The sequence below is a fragment of the Gallus gallus genome, chromosome 1 (assembly GCF_016699485.2).
Source record: "Gallus gallus isolate bGalGal1 chromosome 1, bGalGal1.mat.broiler.GRCg7b, whole genome shotgun sequence".
Lineage (NCBI taxonomy): Eukaryota > Metazoa > Chordata > Aves > Galliformes > Phasianidae > Gallus > Gallus gallus.
The window spans coordinates 65,409,199-65,422,664 of NC_052532.1; the positions used below are offsets into that span (position 1 = coordinate 65,409,199).

Genomic DNA, 13,466 nt, shown 5'->3' on the forward strand with positions numbered 1-13,466 from the left:
ACAAGTTTTCCTTTCCAAAGGTTAAGGAGTGCGCGCTTTTCTGTCTTATGGTGATTTTACTTTCATAGTGTATAGTCTTTGATTAATCTTAATTTAAAGGTTTGTCTCTTACAATAAGCATTCTTTTAGGTAAGCATCTGCCTCTTTCTTTTATAGGCATCTTCCTGTAAATAATAGGATGTTGCTTGATCCCAGGGGCAATCCACTGACAATGCACAACTGCCAGGTGAATAGGACATTCTCACTTGCAGTGTATGATGCTTTCCATTGCTTTGTCGCTCACTACTGTGTAATCCTGAGCACCTTGAACTTTAGTACTTTGGTCAGAATCTTTTTCTGAAGGCAAGAGCTACAACTGGAGTCATGATCTCAGCTTGTTTTCCGTGTTCTAGTTTCAAACGTCACAGTGTGGAAATCACAATTAGGTGGGAAACTGTTTCTTTGCTAGACTACCATGCAAGGAGAGAGGAAATAAGTGAAAGTTTAGGAGAAAAAAGACATGTCTAAAACTTACAGCTGGTCCTGATCCCTCTACTTTATTTCAAGGGCACGAGCGTGACCTTCTCTATATCCCACAGAGTGGCCTGATGAGCAGACTTGTTATTCTGTAGCGATGTGCAAGCTTGCATCCCACTGCTGTGGATTTTCATAGAGAGTAGAACACCAAAGCAGGAATTTAAATTTGTTGTTGAGGTGTGCTTGTTCAAAGTCCTAAAAGCTTAATTTGAAGTTCTAGCCTTTCTACTAACTTTGGTAAAGTTGGTTGTATCCTAGGAAATCCAAAGAGTTAATGCTTCCTGGTTTAAAAGGAAAAAAAATTCCAGGTACACCTAGTTACATCTGTAAAACTGTGAGAGAGGTAATCTCAACCTGCATATGGTTCATGGCCAGTTACTTTCAGGGAACTGTTGCCATTTATTAACCAAGAATACTTTGACATTGTTATTGCTCACAATATGGTACCGCTATTTTAAGAGACTGTCAGCAAAGTTATAAAAAAGACATCTCTGCAGTAGGCATCATCACAAGGTGAGGCTTTATTTGATTACTTTAGAACTATTTCCTTGCCAAGTTTCAAGCTAATTTCAAGGTTCAGGCTATTCTAACTGCCGCCTTTCTGGTTTGCTTAATTATAAAACTGAAAATGTGAAATTCACTCTCTATAATGACTGTAGGTTTCCCTGCAGTCCGTTTGGATATGTTGCTACCAGCCCTTGGTCTCCATGTCTCTGGCTGCCGTGTTCGGGCTTTCTTTGGCTGTTACTTCTACTCTTCATGTTACCATTATCAGCTCTGACAGCATCAGTGTGCCATTTCCAGTCTTTTTCAACAGAGATTTGGCTTTTGTGGCCCCCTATTGTTCTCAGCTTTACCTCTGTAGTATTGGTCTTGGCACATTAAAACATCGTTCAGAAAACATGCAACTCGTGCTTAGTCTAACATGGATTCTGAAGCTACCGTGATCCCCCTCCAAGCAAATTTCAGCACATTCTTAAGATGCTAATGCATCCTCCTCAACTATGTGTGAAACTCATGATACCAAACTTGGGAGTTGTAAACAGATCTTGAGAAATATCTCCAAGATGCATGCGTGTGATAGAGCCGGCATTAGCATCTGGTTTACCTGAACGCCTGGAAGTCAGCTCGCTGAAAGCCGTGCGACCGGCCTACCCGCCACCGGGCAGCGGGGCCGCCAGAGGGAGCTGCGAGGAAGAGAAAGGCCCAGGAGCCGTTCAGCGTTGGAAATTTTGGGTCGGTTTGCTGTGTACTTCTGTGGAGTCTCTGTAAATTTTAATTTAGACTGGTGAACTGCCTTGTAGTTTTGAACCACCAAATGAGTGTTGAACTTTTTACAGAGAGCCGCTCACTGTGAAACGCGTGGAGCTGGCCTGCCTCTCAGCTGGCAGCGTTCAAAGCAGTCATGCTGAAATCAGGATGAGGACAGTCGGTATTCAACTTGGGACAATGCAGTTGCCTCACCGTCTTCCTTTCTCCAGTCATTCAAAAGCTCTTCGTCTAAAATCAGAGAAAACAAGATTTACTGTTTATACTGCTTTAATGGAAACGACATTTTTGGTAATAAAAAAAAAAAATTATGTCCCCCTCCTCACGTCCCATTATGTCTGTCTTTAAAAGTCTGTCATTTTCCTCTCCAAACAGAATCACAGTGGTTGGAAGGTACCTCTAGAGATCATCCAGAGCAAACCCCCTGCTAAAGCAGGTTCCCTACCGTAGACTGTACAGGAAAGTGTCAAGGAGGATTTAGAGTATCTACAGGGAAGATGACCCCACTACCTCTCTGGGCAGCCTGCTCCGGTACTCTGCCATCCTCAAAGTAAAGAACTTCTTACTCATGTTCAGCTGAAACTTCCTCTATTCCAGTTTGTGCCCATTGCCCCTTGTCCTGTCACTGGCCACCACCAAGAAGGGCCTGGCCCTATTCACTTGACTCCTGCCCATTAGATATTTATAAGCATTGATAAAATCCCCTTCTCTGTCTTCTCCAGGCTGAACGGCCCCAGGTCTCTCAGCCTTTCCTCGAAAGGAGATGCTCCAGGCTCCTCGTCATCTTTGTGTCCTTCCACTGGACTCTCCACAGCAGTTCCCTGTCTTTCTTGAACAGGGGAGCCCAGAACTGCATGCAGTACTTCAGCTGTGGCCTCAGCAGTACTGTAGAGGGGGAGGATCGCCTTCCTTGACCTGCTGGCCACACTTTTCAAGGCACACCAGGATACCACTGGTATTCTTGGCCACACGAGCACACTGCTGTTTCATATCACTGTTGTGTGCATGCATGAGGATGTGCACGCGTGTCTCCATGGGACATATGTCATGCCTCACTATCAGCTGAACTTGGAAACATGAGAGCTGCAGCTGCACCTATAGGTGTGGGACAGAGACACCCAGGTCTCCAGGGGGAACCAAGCTGGGCTCCAGCAGACAAGCAGCAGGAATTGAATCCCCAAGTTCTTGAGTTTATCAAAGGCAGCAGCATTATAATATCCCTTAATCCTGTCCTTCTAGTATCAGGAAATGCAGGAACTACTGAGTCTTCAAGTGGCCTGGCTGGCTGGCTTTTATGTTGAACTATCTAGTGTATGTGAAAGATTATCCTAAGATTGCAGCTTCTCCCACACCATGCTTTCTGCCTCCAGTAACACCTAACCTCCACCAAAAAGTATCCTCAAAGCCCTCAGTCCATCAGCGTTGTGGACATTTTCTCTCCTGAGGTGCAGAGGGTGCTGGCCCCAGCCAGCAGAGCCACGTGGCAGGCAGCAGCTGAGGCAGGGTGGTCAGAACCTTCTGGAAGAGGCAGGAGGGAGCGGCAAGCCACCATGGCCACGGCTGGGGAGGCTGTGAGGAGAGGCTGGAAGGTGAGTGGCTGTAAAATCAGCTGGAACCAACACTGGGAACAAACTCTGTTCCTGATTAACTCTTGTGTTGTTTTTCTTGCCTCTCAGGGTAGAAATAAGTGACAGGCTCACAAAGTGCTTATTGTGTAAAAATGCTGTTTCCCCAGTGGGTGGGAACGAAGCAGCAGGAGGCATCGTGTTTGTTCCCAATTTCCATTACCCTTGCACATAAAAACCTTTCCCCTTCAGCCTTTTTCTGGGTGTTCTCCTGGTTGTCAGGTGCTCTGTTACCGTGTTCCCCTTCATCTTCTTTCATGGCATTTTTAGACGTTTCTTTCTCTGAATTGATTGTGCAATCTGTAGTCCTTTACTGTGATGCCAGCTTAAGCACTTTCCACCCTTCAGCATCTACAACAATTACTTCCTCCTCCTACGCTTTTTATCAGGGATTTTTTAAACCCATATCACTCCGGTAATCCATTTTACAACACAGCCCACACACAGTCAAGTCGGTGGCAGAACGGCATGAGGATAGGCATGAGGAAGCAAGCACTGGGAAAGGTGCTACTACAAATAGATCTTCCCTGCAGATTACGCTGAAAGCTTACGTCTCACTCAAGCACTTCTTCAGAGTGGTGACATGAGCTTGTAACTGAGAGAGGCTCCTGTGCCTTCGTCTACCCATTTCTGCAGAGAATCCTATTTGTTTCTTTTCCAAAATGGAGACCAGAAGTTGGAACCACCAGTTTCTGTTTATTATTTCAGCTTCTCTTCTTATTTGACTGTATGGCCAAGGTACTAAACAACCTATCCTCTGAAATACAAGGACTGCTCTGAAAGGAATGCCTCCTATTCTATTATGTTAGTCCATGATGTCAGAGGCAGATACTGGTGGTATGGCAGTGGAAGTTGAACCTTCCCGCCAATATCCCATTACACTTTGTTGCCGTGTGACAGATGGCAGCAAAGGGCAGTCTGACAGAATGGCATCTGACATGCAAGTGCATATGAAGCAACGGTGTGGCACTGAATTCCTCTGCATGCAAAAAATGGCAGCCACTGACATTCCTTGGCATTTACTGAACGTTTACGGAGACCAACCAGCGACTGTGAGCACAGTGAGGCAGTGGGTGGTGCATTTCAGTGGTGATGACAGAGATGAGAAAGACAAGACACATTCTGGATGGCCATGCACAGCTGTCACACCACAAAATGAAGAGCTCTTGTTCATCACTGGCAAAAATGCATAGCTAATGGTGGTGACTATGTGGCAAAATAACATCTTGTAGCTGAGAATTTGTTCTAGCAAATAGTGTTATTGTACACTTTGTATCTATTGTAGCGTCCACAGAAATAAATAGGAGGCATTACTTCTGGTGCAGTCTACATAACTTAACCAACAAAAATGTTTACTCTAATGTCTTGTATATATACAAACACACGTGCACACACACAGATTACAATTTGTGTAATATATGGTTGTTTTCTGCTAGGAAACTTCTGCAGCACCAGCCTTATTCACACCCAAAGGCTTGTCTTTCCCTCAGTTACTTCAGAATTTTAAAAGCTTTCCAAAGCCATACTTCCAGTCCTGCAAGGCAGCTATGCTGAAATTGCGTCCTGCAGTTACTCACTTACTTCTTAATGGACGTTAGGAAATGCTACTTCTCTGAAAGGTGGTCAGGCACTGGAATGGGCTGCCCAGGGAGGTGGTGGAGTCACCGACCCTGGAGGTGTTCAAGGAACGTTTGGACGTTGTGTTGAGGGACATGGTTTAGTGAGAACCATTGGTGATGGGTGAAAGGTTGGACTGGGTGATCCTGTGGGTCTTTTCCAATCTTGGTGATTCTATGATTCCATGATTTAGTTCTGTGACTGAAATCGGCTATAGATTTCCCCTGACACATATTTTAGATGGAAGATTATTCTGGGGGGGAGTAGTGAGAAGCAGCAGAGGGACTTTCCTGCAACTACAGAAATTAAGGAAGCTTTATTAGAAAAGCTAAGCAGAAGAAAAGCATTTAGAAAGATCAAAATACATCATTCTGGTATTTTTGAAAGTGATGTATTGAAACACTGATTTTGTCAAAATTACCCCTTTTCATTGGATAAGAATTTCCCCACACTTCACCATAGAAAATTTGGAAATCTTTTGTTCTCATTCCATTTCAAAAGAAAAGAAAAAAAACCCCACACAGAATCCCAGATTTTTGTTAAATGGAAAACACAGTTTCTACCCAGCTTCACCCCATTCTCTTTGGGCAGACCAGGGTTATAGAAGGAAACCTTTGAGAATGTATCAAGCTATGGGTATCTGCCCTTCATTCGTTGTAGAACTACACAGTTACATAAGCTGCCTCTCTGAGATTTCCCCCATATGGTTCTTATAAAGTTTTTTCATTTTCCAGACAGTAGTTCCTCATGTTTCTGTGTCTAAAATGTGAGTTTATTCAGTTCTCATTTAAATAATGTGCATGAGTGAAATCCCTTTGGTCAACTGCAAAAAAAAATCTACTCATGAACCCAAAGCAAACAGAAGGAATGCTGTGCTCATCTGCCCACCAACAAAATGAATGGGATGTACTAATTGCAGGGTTTTGTGCTTGTTCTACACACATCATCTGCCCATAGAGACCCAGGTGTCACAGCTCACGTTCACCTTGTGGATGTCTAGAACGTGTGAAAACTCTTTGGAATGGAAACATATAAATTACTGAATTCTCTCATAGCTGTGAACAACTTATTCATTAAAACTTCTAAAGTTTAACAGTGCCGTCATGCATTCACAGAATGCTTTGCATTAATGGAAAATCTAGCATAGAAACAATGTCCTCAATCAATGTTCGAGGGAAGCTGTGTAGCTTCTCAGTGTTTTGGTCTCATTTTTATGATTTTTATTTCAGTTCAGGGCCATCTAAACGATAAATAAAAATAACACTTTTTCATCACGTACTCTCAAGAATTTGATGTTTTGACTTTGCGGTAGCAAACACTGTCTGCAGCTCAGATAACATTTCTCCTTTCCCTTTATTTCCTGGAGGCACTGTAGAAATTTTAATAAGGAATGGAAAAAGATGTTTGGGTAAATACACATCGAAGGGCAAACTCAGGGTGACTTGTGTTCAAGGAAGTCCTGCCTGGCTAGTCCAGGAGTTTCTTTAAAGGATTCCATGAGCGTGCAGACAGTAGAGGTCTCATTGGTTGAATTTACAGAAGACTTGACAAGGATCCTTACCAAAGCCTTCTGGAAGACAAACTCAGGAAAAAGATGCCCTAGTGGCTGCTCTCGTTGATTGGTTAAAAGAAGAGAAATAGCTGTGATTGAGAAAATGATATCGAAATGGAGGCAAATAGAGAAAACGTTTGCTGATGAGATAAAATCCTTCGGGATAATAAAGAATTCAACAAAACTAGATTTATTTGCAAAGAGATACAGAAGGACTTTCTGGAGTTGAGTATAGGTATGTCAAAACAGCAGGTAATTATGCCTGTAAATATCACGGAATCATAGAATCCTTCGAGTTGGAAGGGACCTTTAAAGGCCATCTAGTCCAACTCCCCTGCAGTGAACAGGGACACCCACAGCTAGACCAGGTTGTCCAGGGTCTGATCCAGCCTCTCCTTGAAAGTCTCCAGGGATGGGGCACCAACCACATCACTGGGCAACATGTTCCAGTGCCTCCCCACCCTCACTGTAAAAGACTTTTTCCTTATATCCGAAGGTAGAAGGAAAGGATATAAAGATACAAAGGAAGTAAGGGTATAAAAGGATGCACATAGCTAATAATAATAATAGCAAAGGCTAAATTTATAGAAACATTGATGGATTATGAATGACCTTGGAAGACCTTGGAATTATTTTTGTAAAAGTATCAGTTCAGTTCAGTGCTCAGTAACAGTAAGATTAGGAAACAGAACATCAGACACTATTAGGAACATAGAAAGGAAAACATGAAGAGGAAACCTGGTGACCTGCAGTTTCAATTTGCATGCAGTTCATGTGCCCAACCTAAAGAATGATCAATGGCGTGTAACTATTCTTATATTTAGACTAAAAAGATTGGGGCGCTTCATCGGGAAAAAGAGATGACTAACAGTGGATTCAAGAGCAGTCTGTAAAACCACAAATGGCACAGAGGAAATGAATATTTTCAGCTTCTTTTCTGTTGATAGCATTTCTCATAATATCAGAAGGGAGAAGGGAATTTCTCACGTGAAATTTTCCAGTGGGTAGTTGAAAACAAAGCAAAATGAGGTATTTTTTTCCACAGAACAGAGGCAAGCTGTGAAACTCATTAACACTAGATATCGTAGATAGCAAAATTTACATGTGTTCAAAGAAAACTGGATAAATTAACAGAATGAAAACCCATGTGCAACCATTAAGCAGGAATCCATCTTTTAGGAGACTGCTGTGGCACAAACACCTTGAGGCTAGGAGAGTGTCAGGAAATAGCCCTTGATGCCTGTTCTGTTCCTGTAACTTCTGTAGGCCTTGATCCTGTGCATCACCAGCGGCAGCATACTGGATTAAGTGCACTTTTGGCCTGCCACAGTATTGCTGTTTCTACATCCTGTTTGGAATCTGAAGATAATTGATGGTGAATGGATTGAATTGCTTCATGAACTCTGAACAGCAGCTATCACAGAATCCTAGAATAGTTTGAGTTGGAAGGGACTTTCAAAGGCCATCCAGTCCAACTCCCATGCAGTGAACAGGGACACCTGCAGCAGATCAGGTTGCTCAGAGCAACTAGCCTGACCTTGAGCATCTCCATGGCTGGAGATCCACCACTTCTCTGGGCAACCTGTGCCAGTGCTTCACTACCCTTATTGTAAAAAACTTTTTTGTTCTATCCAATCCAAATCTCCCCTCTTTTAGTTTGAAATCATTTCCCTTGTCCTATCCCAACAGACCCTGCTAAATAGTCTGTCCTTTTCTTTCTCACAGCCTTGCCTGAGATACTGAAATTTCTCCTGGCGGCTTCTCTTCTCCAGGCTGAACAGCCCCAGCTCTCAGCCTGTCCTCACGGGGGAGGTGTGCCATGCCCTGGGACGTTTTTGTGGCCCTCCACGGCATGATAATACATCTGTTTGATGCTTCCTTACCGCTTCACCTTTCTGCCTTGCATCTTTTACTCCATCTTTCTTCTCTCCTGAACAGCCATCACTGTTCCCGTGAGCTTTTATTTTGGGTGGCATCATTTACCTGTGTTTCTTTGGAATCCAAATGATTGTAATCCTATTGAATGGCACTTTCTTACTTGGCTGAAAGTGGCGGATATGAGATTTACTGCTGTTTCTATGACCGGTCTCCAGCACCACACAAGAGAATTCCCATACATCACACAGGGCAGAATCTGACACTTCTGACAGCAGAGCTGAAATGGAACAGCATTCTGCAACTACTCTCAGGCAGATCAGAGGGAGAAAACGCTTATGAAAACAGCAAGGGATGAAAAGACTTAACTGCAAGATCAGTAGAGATGAAAGGAAGCACACTGTGAACATCATGCGGGGGTTTCCTCTCAAAAACTCCCCGCAGTACAGGTGCCGTGGCAGTAGGTTGGTCTCTGCCATTCACTGCCCTGCCCGCAACTGCTGGCGACCTGCCTGACGGGTGCCCGAGCAGAAAGGGCAGCGCTGGTAGAGCTGTAGTCAGGCACAGGGCAGCTGGAGGAGGCCGCAGGGCGCACCCTGCGACGCGTGGCGATCCCGTCTGGTGCAACCAAGGCGGGCCCGTGGGCCCCTGCGGGGTTCCTCGCCAGTGGAAGCGGAAGGCCGGGGGAGCTGCCGTGCGGTGCCGGCTGCGAGGTGCTCGGTGTCAGCGCGAGCAGGAGGAAATGACTCAGAGCGCGAAATTTCTCAATGCTTGCTAAGGGAGAAGAGACAAAACGGCGGCGCTGCCCTCGCCGTACGCATCCATCCAGGCGCTCGGCCGCCGATACTCGGTGAGCGCCGCAGGGCCGGGCCGGGCGGGTCGGCCGGGAGGTGTGCGCGCCTGAGGCGGCGGCGAGGCGGGGCGGTCGCGGCCCCTCGCCGCTCTTCAGCGCCCGCCGCCGCGCGCGCGTCCCTCCCTCCGCCCGCTGATGCAATCGGAGCCCGCGAGCGGCGGCGGCGGTCCCGGCAGCAGCAGTCCCGGCCCCGGCGGAGCTCGTGTGGGGATCGGGCGGCGCGCAGTCCGCATCGCAGCGCGCGGGGAGCAGCGCCGTTCGGCAGCACGATGAAGGTAAGCGGCACCGCTTCTCCGCCATCCCTTCGCCCATCCTGCGGGAGATACGGGGTGGCAGAGGGACTTTCCTCGGCGAACAAAGGGAGCGGTGGTTTACGTTTCTAACGCTCCGATGGGCTGCTTGTGCTTTTGCGGAGGAGATTTCTGTCCCCGGGATTTATCGTGTGAGACTCGGAGGCAGGATGCGTGCGGTTCGCTTTCCATGCTGTTTCATTGCGGGCAGCGTACGTGGAAAAGAAATAATGAGTAAGGAGAGGGGGAGGGAGAGCGTATCGTTCCCTCTGGGGGATTTCTTACACTTTATTTGTACCGTGGGACTCTTAATGACTAAAAATAAGAGAACCATCAAGGGCACGATCCGCTGGCAGGCACTGCGCCTTCTGATGCCCACGAGGTCTTTATAGGTCTCGGGTCTGCCCTGGTACTAAAATAGACTACGGGTAAAACCCAGTGACGTGGTCAGAGGTTTTGAGTAATTTCAGGGACAGCTTTAGATAACGGAAGAGCTGTTAGGATTGAATGCTAACGTGAGAGATGAGCATCTGTGGGAACTCTTCTTTTACCAGTCATGTTTCTGTTCTGCTTAGCCAGGCTGATCTGAGGATTAAACAGAAGCCTTGCTTGTCAAGGCAAAGGGCATGGAGGTGGCAGGGTGCTTCCCATACCCAGTGAACATCACAGCTACTTTACACCCTGTGGGGCAGCTTCACGAATGAAAGTCCTTGGGTTTTGAAGAAGGTCTATGCTGGGCTGACTGTGAACTTCACAGCTGCAGCCTGCTCCCAAAGTTAGCAGGTGAGGAGAACAAGACTGGGTTATTTGCTGTCCTTCGTTAGCTCTAACAGATGGAATGTGGGTACAACAGGTATGTGACTGGCAGGGATCTCCAGCTCCGTTTTGTTGCTGCTGACGAGCATTACTCTCATCCCACCTGAGGGCTTGCTGGTGTTGCTCTTCCCTGGGTGGGTCTGACGGTGATGCAGTGCTACCAATAATGGCAGGTCTGGAGCAGGTGAGTGCTTTGGAGGAGCCTCAGAAGCCCTCTGATGAGTCCCAGCTGCACTTTCTGCAATTGGAGAGAGCGGTGGACCAATGGTAGCAGAACAGTGATCTGGAACTGCTCAGGGAAAACTCCCAAGTAGCTTCCCCCTGCCAGAGTGTGTAGGGCCAGAATATGAGCCTGTCAAAGAGTGAGACACGTCACATTTTATACCTTTTATGTTGTACCTGCTGTGTGTCAAGGAAAAAGGGCTTGATCTGGTTTCTTGGGGCACTATCCAGCACCTGACAATAATGTTATGGCATGTCCATGATGCAAAAAGCAAGTAGCAAACAAGCCATAGAGCTGCTTGCTTGTTCACAGCAGCACTAACTGTGCTATGTATTTTTACTGTGGAAAATACAACGTGAAGCAACAGCCACAGCAGAAAAAGATCTGTACAGTCCATCACTCTCAAGTGGTGTAGCCTTGGGCAAGTCAGCTCTGTCTGAGCCCTTTACCCTTTATTTGCCTCATCTGTTCAGACTGTAAGCTCTTCAGGGCTATGGCTGTCAGTGTGTATTTGTAAAGCATGCATCAAAGGTGCAGAAAATTACCATTTGATTATTAGTATGTTCCTGAAAAAGAAAAACGAAAAAAAAACCCAACCCAGTATATTTATAAAGGTACCAGTAAACAATAGCATTATTACAACTGCTAATCCCTTCACCTCCTTATTTATCATTTCCTGTCTTTAGTCCCATCCCTTCCTTTCTCCGTTTTCACCCTTAACTCTCTCTTTCAGTCCTTCTTGAAGGAATCTTATGTATAAGAAATGAGTTGTGCTGACGGTTTCTGCAGGCCTGCCTTGTCCACTTATTGCACTGATTGTTGCTGACAGGCCTAGTTCTCTTAGCACTGTGCAATCCAGTGGATACTCTGATTTTTTCCATAGTAACTGAGTGTTGAAATCTGCTACAAAGTCACATGCAAAACAGAAGATTACAAAATTAGAGGATAGCTTTAACACAGTTGTTATCTTGCTAAACTGCAGGTGAGTAGTAGGTTTGAAGCCAGGACCTCTACTGTGATGATAGAAAGAAGGAACTAAAGGGTTAGCTCTGTTCACAGAATTTGCACAATTTGCCTTCATAGGCCATGCTCCTTGGAACTGGCGTCTTCATGTCACTACGGTGACATACTGTGTACCCTACAATGCTAGGTAGTCTCATAGAACCATAGAATGATTCAGGTTGGACAGGCCCTTAAAGACCATCCAGTTCCAACCCCCTGCCATAAGCAGGGCTGCCAAAGACTAGACCAGGTTACCAAGGTACCCATCCAACCTGGCCTTTAATGCACCCAGGGATGGGACATCCACATCCTTTTTTGGGCAACCTGTTCCAGTTCCTCACCACCCTCACAGTGAAGAGTTTCCCACTAACATCTAATGTAGATCTCTCCTCTCTTCGTTAAAACCATTCTCCCTTGTCCTGTCACTATCAGCCGTTGTAAAAAGTTGGTCTCCGTCTTGTTCATAAGCTGCCTATAAGTAGTGGAAGGCTGCCGTGAAGCGTTCTTAAAGTCTTCTCCAGACTGAACAAGCCCAGCTCCTTCAGCCTTTCTTCACAGGAGAGGTGCTCCACCTCTCTGATCATCTTTGTGGCCTCCTCAGGACCTGCTCCAACAGCTCCATGTCTTTCCTGTGCTGAGCGCCCCAGGCCTGAATGCAATACTCCAGATGAGCCCTCATGAGGACAGAGCAGACAGCAACAATCACCTCCCTCTTCCTGTTGCCCATCCCTCTTCTGATGCAGCCTAGGACACAGTTGGCCTTCTGGGATGCAGGTGTGCACTGCTGGCTCACCTCCAATTTTTCAACCACCAGGACTCCCAAGTCCTTCTCAGGGCTGTCTCAATGAGTTTTTCTCCCAGTCTATACACATAGCTGGGACTGTAGCAGCCCGAGTGCAATACCTTGCACTTGGCCTTTTTGAACCTCATTAGGTTCTCCTGAGATCACTTTTCAAGCTTGTCCATGTTCCTTTGGATGTCATCTCTTCCTTCTTTGGTAACCAAAAGAAAATAAATGGTATATGTATATTTTTAGTCCTCATGTGAGCCATGCACAGGCCACAAGCCAGCCGCATGCAAGCCACGCACCAACCATTCAAGCCACTCCATACTGATTGTGACATCTGATAATAAATCATGGGTTCCCAACTGTCACGATGGCTGTGATGCAGAGATTAAATGTGTGACCTTTTCCTTAAATGTCTAAATTCTGGCGATACTTAGGCATAAATCAAAGCAGTGCGTGACCATAATTTGTTAGTCACTGATATGCCTGCAATTTGATATCTTCACATTTTACATTGCGACTAAATGAATGGGTGGTCCCATTTACCTTGGAAACAGTTTTATTACTTTATGACTTTGTCCATTAAAGGGGCAGGTAGTGTTACCTCATAGAAAAGAGCACCTGTTGTAGAATTACAATTTAGCAAACATTACCATATGCTCCTGCAAATGAAAATCCAGTGTTATGCTTATGGAAAGGCATTTAATGTTGCCCCTTGGTGTGTACTAAACAATCCAAAGGAGTTAGTTTCAATTGTTTAATTCACATTGCCTTTAAAACAATCAGGAAGTTTTACCTGTCTGCCATTTGTACATCTTGGCCCATAGTTTATTATTGTTTCTACAAACTAATGTCATAATGCCCTACAAGAGAGTTGCTCATTTACTTTTCTTCCCTTGAGGAGTGAAGTTTGATCCAGGTTTTATTTTGGAATATACCCCATGCATTAATGAAGTGCACCATGTGACTTCTTGGTAGGTACACAGCTATTGCTTATTCAGTTTGCTTGGTTGAGCATTTCAAACGCCATTTGATAAAAGC

At 45.5% G+C, this 13,466-nt stretch overlaps 1 protein-coding gene and 1 long non-coding RNA gene across 3 annotated transcripts in view; one reads left to right on the forward strand and one right to left on the reverse strand.

Annotated features, from left to right (window-relative positions):
* Positions 1 to 1,019: 1,019 nt before the first annotated feature.
* LOC101748166 lies at positions 1,020 to 9,422 on the reverse strand. The gene is made up of 2 exons (XR_211104.5): positions 8,618 to 9,422; positions 1,020 to 2,016 (listed from the first exon to the last, which is right to left on the reverse strand). It is a non-coding gene; the product is annotated as an uncharacterized LOC101748166 (long non-coding RNA).
* Positions 9,423 to 9,441: 19 nt separating this feature from the next.
* BCAT1 (branched chain amino acid transaminase 1) overlaps positions 9,442 to 13,466 on the forward strand; it is a 64,605-nt gene continuing 60,580 nt past the window's right edge. For both annotated transcript variants that reach the window (XM_416424.7, XM_046904620.1), the window contains exon 1: positions 9,442 to 9,582. In XM_416424.7, the coding sequence (XP_416424.1) occupies positions 9,577 to 9,582 (6 nt within the window). In that variant the 5' untranslated portion in view covers positions 9,442 to 9,576. The remainder of the gene's footprint in view (positions 9,583 to 13,466) is intronic.